The sequence below is a fragment of the Bidens hawaiensis genome, unplaced genomic scaffold (genome assembly GCF_021521415.1).
Source record: "Bidens hawaiensis isolate Kalapana, Puna unplaced genomic scaffold, B.hawaiensis_p1.1 tig00004931_1, whole genome shotgun sequence".
In the NCBI taxonomy this organism is placed as follows: domain Eukaryota; kingdom Viridiplantae; phylum Streptophyta; class Magnoliopsida; order Asterales; family Asteraceae; genus Bidens; species Bidens hawaiensis.
The window spans coordinates 1,783,813-1,791,602 of NW_027491311.1; the positions used below are offsets into that span (position 1 = coordinate 1,783,813).

At 38.7% G+C, this 7,790-nt stretch overlaps 1 protein-coding gene across 1 annotated transcript; it reads left to right on the top strand.

Moving 5' to 3' along the window:
• Positions 1-3,340: 3,340 nt before the first annotated feature.
• On the top strand, positions 3,341-7,095 carry LOC143628382 (uncharacterized). The gene is made up of 5 exons (XM_077097995.1): positions 3,341-3,376; positions 5,967-6,154; positions 6,310-6,492; positions 6,589-6,769; positions 6,841-7,095. Exons 1-5 carry the CDS (start codon positions 3,341-3,343, stop codon positions 7,093-7,095), a joined length of 843 nt encoding a protein of 280 aa, XP_076954110.1.
• Positions 7,096-7,790: the final 695 nt, after the last annotated feature.

The following is a 7,790-nucleotide window of genomic DNA, read 5'->3' on the forward strand; positions in this document are numbered from 1 at the left end:
TCAGGGTGTCATTAATCAGCTTGCAAGTATGGGTATTAAGTTTGAAGACGAGATACAAGGTTTATGGCTTCTTGGTACGTTACCAGATTCTTGGGAGACTTTTAGGACATCGTTGTCCAACTCCGTAGCAAACGGTATTATTACTATGGAATTGGCTAAAGGTAGTATTATAAATGAAGAGATGGGAAGAAAGTCACAAGGTTCCTCTTCACATTCAGATGCCTTAGTTACCGAAAGTAGGGGGAGAAGCCATAGTAGAGGTTCGAGTAATAGAGCAAAGCACCGTAGTAAGTCCAAAAGGAAGTTTGAAGAATTTGAGTGCCATCATTGTGGTAGAAAAGGGCACACAGTAAAATTCTGTATGCAATTGAAAAAGGAGAACAAGAAGGCTAATTACAACAATAAAAAGAACAACCACAAGAAAGACGGCGGTGATGAAGGTACTTCTAAAACTAACACTGCCACCAAAGAATCTCATATTTATTGTGATTATGATAGGGTGAACATTGCACGTGATGATTCGAGTTGGGTTGTTGACAGTGGTGCTACTTGTCATGTGACATCACAAAGGGATTTTTATTCGTCTTATACTCCTGGTGATTTTCCGAATGTTAAGATGGGTAATAATGGGCTGTCAAAAATCGTTGGCGTTGGGGATGTTTGCTTGAAGTTTGATACTGGGATAGAGTTGGTTTTACACAATGTAAAACAAGTTCCGGATATTAGACTTAATTTGATCTCCGCAGGCACATTAGATGATGATGGTTTCCACAGTACCTTTGGTGGTGGAATTTAGAAACTCACTCGTGGTTCGTTGATCGTGGCAAGAGGTGAAAGAACTTCAAAGTTATACATGGCACATCCAAAGATTTCCAGGGACTCGGTTCATTCGTTGACGAGTTCTGATGTAACCGATATGTGGCAGAAGAGACTTGTTCATATGAGTGAAAAGGGGATGTCTATTTTATTGAAGAAAGATGCCTTGTCCGGTGTGAAAGATGTTCATTTGAAGAAGTGTTCTCATTGTATGAATGGTAAGCAGTCATCCGTCTCATAGAAAAGAAAGTATACTCGACTTGGTGCATTCGGATGTATGTGGCCTATGAAGACTAGATCACTTGGGGGTTGTTTATATTTTGTCACATTTATTGATGATCATTCGAGGATGACATGGGTTTTATTACTAATACTATTAATTAGTAATAAAGGAAAATAAAGAAACAAAAGATATACATGTTCACGTTTTTGTGGTCAGCATAACAACCACAACGTTTTGTCTTATGTGGGCCTTTAGTCAAAGTTTGGCTTTGTGGGCTTCACGTGGGTAGCGCGAAAAGCAAATTATAAAAGGTTTATATGATGCATATTCACCCGACACACGAAAAGGAATTGAGGTTTTCTTTTGGTTTTGTCTTCTGCTAACTTCCGACAGAAGATTACAAAAGAGAAGAAAGGGTGCTCCAAGGTTTTAGTGTTTTGTGAAGATAAGAGACGTGTCAGAGATCGATTCATTATCTTGTTGGTGATTCCTCTTACTCGTTTACTCTTTTGTATTTGGTTCCATATACTTGAAAATTGTTTGTACCAAGATTATGTGATTTGTGTATGCCTCTAGTTTTACCTAAAGAAGACTTTTGTATTGCTCATTATTGGTGATAGTGGATTTGAATCGGCTCTAGTAGTCCCGTGGTTTTTACTCTCGTCTTGAGAGGTTTTCCAAGCTAAAATTATTTGTGTCACTTTTACTTTTAATTATACCCTATTTGTTTGCATCCTCATTGGTTCATTCGGGTCGGGAAAAAGTTTAGCCAAACGAAGATTAATTCCGCATTTTCGTTTACCGTTCGTGGCTAGATGGTCGTTTTTCCTAACAGCTCTGTCTTGTTTGCATAAATAAATGATCTCAAATAATACACCATTGATTCGATGGTAGGTTTGTTATATGACCACAAGGTTGAACCAACACTTTTAGTTGATTCGGGTTAGTATGCTTCTTGAAGAAGAGGTCACTGATGATGAATTCAGATTGTAGATTTTGATGGATTTAGTGAAATATTTTTGAGCATCCGTTAATAACTATTCACAACATTTTACATTTGATGCTCATTATTTAAAAGATTATTATGGTGATACCCGCTTTGATAAAAATTAATAAAAAGACGGACCTAGTGGATGATCAACGGTACTACAACTGTGATCGATAACACCACGAAAACCCGCTAAATGAATGTATGTCATCGCACTTGGTGGGGTTGTGTAATCTCTAATAAACTCTCAAAATTTTTTATCATCCCGCTAAACATTTAATACGCTATATTCCTCTGAATTTCTATAAACAAAGTTAGTAGCAAATAAAATATCATTTTCTAGTGAACCAGGATTTACCCTCAAAACTCATTTTTGAAAATCTTGTTTAATTTAAAAACAAAATTAAAAATTTTAAAATAAGTTTTAGATTTTTAAAAGGGTCCTGCTAGGGACACCGCCTCACCACCACCCTATACGCCGCGTATAGGTCTATACGCAGCGTATTAGGGTATGATTTGACGTCCTAGCCTGGCCTGTCATAGGGTTGTCGGATCGTACGGGCTATACGCCGCGTATAGGGCTATACGCGGCGTATGTCTTTTGTATATTTTTGGAGCCCGGCTCCCTCCCCTCCCTCTCCACCTTTTCTTTTTTCCTTTATTTTTTTTTCTTAACCCTCACCTTCTTTATTCAACCAACACCAACAACCATATATGTTTCCGGAGTCGGATGAGGAGATGCCGGACGGGTAACGGTCAGTCGGAGTTAAACCATGTATGTTTCTGGAGTCGGACGAGGAGATGCAGGACGACGCTAACGGTCAGTTGGGGTTAAACCAGGTTTCGTTTTATCTTTATTTTTTACATGTTATGACACAGTTGTAGATGTTAGGACAGAGATTTGGTGAATGGTTTACTTTAGAAATTATCTAGGCACCGACCGTTTGACGGTAACCCTAGTTCGTCGGGCCTCCTAAACTTAAAATAGATTTCCCGTATTGTTACCGTTAGCGCTAAAATTTTTATTATATTATTACTATTAAAATATTAATATTATTATTAAGATATTATTGTTATGAAAATATTATTGTTAGTAAAAATAAAATACTATTATTGTATTTATTAAAATAGTATTATTATTATTATCAAAATAATTATAGTAAAATACTATTAAAATATTAATTATTATATTATTATTATTATTATTTTTATTCTAAACATATAATTATTAGTATTAAAGAATTTAGTTTTCTATTATTATTAGTACTAAAATATTATTATTATTAGGTACCTGATGTACGCTTGAGAATCAGATGCCGGGGTTAGGCGGCGACGCAAGACTTTCGGAGGTACGTTTGTATAGCGTATTGTATAATTATAATATAATAATATTATTATATTATTATATTATATTATGTTATATTGTATTATGATATATTTATGTTAGTAAGTTTTTCTAGAAAAGCCCATCAGTGTTGTCTTATTATGGTTTTTTTTTTCCTTTTTTTTATTTCTTTTCTTTTCTTTTGTTATTATTAATGTTATTTATGATTATTATTAATATTAATAATATTTAATTATCAATAACATATTATTGGAAATTCGATAAAGGGCGTTTAGTAGCAGGACTTATTTAGGAAAATTGACAGTGCGAAACGAACTTTTAAATTATTGGCTGCTTTCGTTATGGGCATCTTCAATCAGTTACAGTGGCTTACTTGGGAAAACTGGCATTTCCAAACGAACTTTCAATTTCTTGGCTTCTTTCGTTATCGACATCTCAAATCTGGCTCTTCAAACTCCAACGGTCTTGACCGCCGGTTACCACTGACAACCGTAGTTGTGTTCACTCGAACACATATCAGTCGTCACTAAGCTTAAGCTTAGGCTTGTTATTAGTTTTATTTTTAGTTGGGGGTATTCTAAGTTGTTCATGTTGCGTATATTAAAGAATTATCGGCTTATATATATACGTGTATATATATAGTAGATGTGCGGTATAAGAATTCATTGCGTCGAGATAACCAGCACCAGATCGAGACGCTAGTTTGATGAGTTTGAATACCTCGGATCCGCGGTATCCGCTAACGGCGGCGAGAACGAGAGCCCCTACTTTGGACAGATAGGTGGAAATTCGGTCATTGCTCCAACATAACGAGCACCAGATTGAGATATTAGTTCGCACTTAGCTAAACCGGTTGACACGTATGCAAACGTGGATTTAGGTTCGGTGCTGACCCGGATATTAACACGTTTGTTTACAGCATTTGTTGACACGTTTGCATAATACACAATGGAAGCACAAACTCAAACAACAATCCATACAATAGCAATTGTCTTCGTTATTTTTCTCTTCTTCTTGTTTGACTGGTCGTTGAAGAGAATTGCTATTGTATGGATTGTTGTTTGAGTTTGTGCTTTCATTGTGTATTATGCAAACGTGTTAATATCAGCGCCAACACGGAGCCTAAATCCACGTCAGCATACGTGTCAACCGGTTCAGGTAAGTCCCGGCTAATATCTCAGTCTGGTGCTCGTTGAGCTGGAGCAATAACCGAATTTCCACTTATCTGTCCAAAGTATGGGCTCACGTTCTCACTGCCGTTAACGGATACCGCGGATCCGAGAGATTGAAACTCATCAAACTAGCGTCTCGATCTGGTGCTGGTTATGTAGGCGCAATGAATTCTTATAACGCATATTTACTATATATGTATACGTATATATATTTATATCCTGATAATTCTTTAATATACGCAACATGACCAACTTAGAGTACCCACAGCTAAAAATAAAACTAATAACAAGCCTAAGCTTAAGCTTAGTGACGACTGATATGTGTTTGAGAGAACACAACTACGGTTGCCGGTGGTGGCCGAAGGTCAAGACCGTTGGAGTTTGAAGATATCGAAGAGGCGGATTTGAGGTGCCGATACCGAGAGCATCCAAGAAAGGGTTCGTTTGACACTGTCAGTTTTTCCCAAGGTAATCACCGTAACTGATTCAAGAGGTCCATAACGATAGCAGCCAATAAATTGAAGGGTCGTTTTGCAATGTCAATTTTCCCATATAAGGCCTGCTACCGAACACGCTTTGCCGAATTGTGAATAATAATATTCTATTCATAATTAAAATAATATTAATAATAATTATTATAAATAACAAAAAAAAGAAAAGAAAAAAAAAACAAAAAACATAACAAGACAAGCTGGTGGGTTTTTCTAGAAAAGCTCCCCTATCATTCGAGTATAGATCTTTCCGCGGCGTCTTTTTATGAGAAAGACGTCGCGTATAGACCTATACGCGGTGTCTAAGTTGGATTACAACTTGCCCTGCAAAAGCTGGGCTAGGTTGTCAACTCGTACCTTAGACGCCGCGTATAGGTCTATACGCGACGTCTTGATGTTGCTGAATTATTGGAGGCCGGCTCCCCTCCTTTCCCTCATTTCCTTTCTTTATTATAAATATCGTTGTTGTATGTTTCATCATTCAACAAAAAAACAACACAACATTTGTACTATATATACCCGGAATGTCTTGGTTTAACCATTTATTTCCAGAGGAGGACCCGGGTTACGCCGCTAACGATCAGCCTTGCACGTCGTGGTTACCCGACTTGAACCAAGTTTCGTTATATATTTATTTAGTATGAATTTGGTAGGTTTTTTTTACTAACACATGCTGCATTACGTTTTGTTAGGAGTATGTTGGGTATGATACCCAGCCCGAACAGTTTTATGGTAACACTGGCTCGCCGGGCTTGCCAAACTTGAACCAGGTTTCGTTATACATTCTTTTTGTAAATATACGGTTATGTTATTATTATTTTAATATTCTTATTTATTATTAAAATATTATATTTTATATTATTATAGGTATTATTATTATTAATTATTACCGCTGGCACTGTTGTTTGAATTTCTAATTTATGTATGGTAGAAGTACTTCGTGTCGGATTACGGTAGACAGCTTTCGTACCCTTCATCTGTCGCCTGGTCGGATTATGGAGGTCAGGCTACGTCATCGTACCAGCCACCAGTAGCAAATGATCCGTTTTATGGAACCGAGTCTTCATCGCACCACGGGCGAAATGATTATGCCGGGCCAAACCCAAATAACGAAGATGGGTACGATGACGACTACATACGCGAGGTGAAGGTTTCGTATAAAACAGATGCTGTAAGACACCGTGTGTTTTGTTTAAGTTAATATTATTTGTTTGTATGTTATTTAATAAACGGCTTAAGAATTAGCGTAAAACTGTTTAAGATTTTTAGAGCAGCGAGGAGCTGGAGAAATGGGTAAAAATTAGAGGACGAGAGCATGGGTTTGTTGTTGTGGTCCAGAGGTCAAGGAAAAACGCTGTGGACTTTGCATGCAATCGTGGAGGCGAACCCAAAATAAAAGCGAAGGTGAGACGTACCGACAGCATCAAAAAATGTTGTCCGTTTAAGATCCTGGGCAGGTACGACTCGAGGGGTGCATGTTGGAGGGTTCAAGTGGTAAACGAGACTCAAAACCACGATCCCGTTGAATTCGATGAGGGGTGTGCGTCTTTTAGAAAAATGAACACCGACCAGCTGGATATGGTTGAGAGTTTACACAGGGTCGGCGTGAAGCCGCAAGAAATCGACGCAGCCCTCTGCGAAAAGTTTCCCGGTGTGCAACCTGTATTAAAAGATATATACAATCACACCGCCAATATTAGGAGGGATGGGCTACTAGGCGACACCCCTATGAAGGTAGTTCAAAACACTTGTAGTTTTAATGTGTACTTGTAATATTTAGCAAAGTTTTATTTCATCCAATGCAGGCGCTGGAAAACTTTCTCGCAGGCAACGGTTTCACGTTCTATACCCGGGGGAGTGATACCGACGACAGGACAGAGGAAATTTTCTTCTGTCATAGTAAATCGCATAAGATGTGGTGTGCGTTCCCCGAGGTGCTGATGGTTAACCCGACGTACAACACCAACATGTACGACTGGCTGTTGGTTCAGTTTATCGGTGTGACCTCGACATCACAGTCGTTTTGTATCGGCGCCGCGTTTGTGATCAGGGAACAGTAGAGGAACTTCAGCTACTTCAGCTGGGCTCTGGAGAAACTTAAACAAATGCTCTACGACTGCATGGAGCCATGCGTGATCCTGACTGATGCGGACCAGGCCCTCATGAACGCATGCGACGCGGTCTTCCCTAATGCCACCAAAAATTTATGCAGGTGGCACATATCCGAGAATATAAGGAGAAAATTTAAGGGCCTATATAGCACAGAAATGGGGACGGACTTTGCGTACTGGTGGAAGGTCCTGTATTAGTCGCCGATGATTCAGGAGTACGACCACCGTCGCCTCAACATGGAGCGTCATTTGATATGGGACGATAGAGCCGGTGAGTCCTTCGTATCACCTGACAATTTTTAATAGCCTAAACATACGCGTTAATAACGTTTCCTTTTATTTTTCAGAGGTCTGAAAATACATTCGCAAGAGCTGGCTGGATCCATACAAACACAAGTTTGTAGCCTGCTGGATCGACGAACGCCGAAACTACGACGAAACTTCGACGAACCGAGTTAAGAGCCAGCACGCAAATATGAAAAGGTACCTCAATGGAAGCAACAACTTGCTTGACACAATTGCCAGGCAAATCCTTAAAATGGTCAACTCGCAGATGAAAGAAATCGGTAAATCTTTTGAAGCCTCCCGTTCGAAGGTCATGGAAGGACATCGACAGCACGTCTGGTTGAAGAAGCTAATAAACA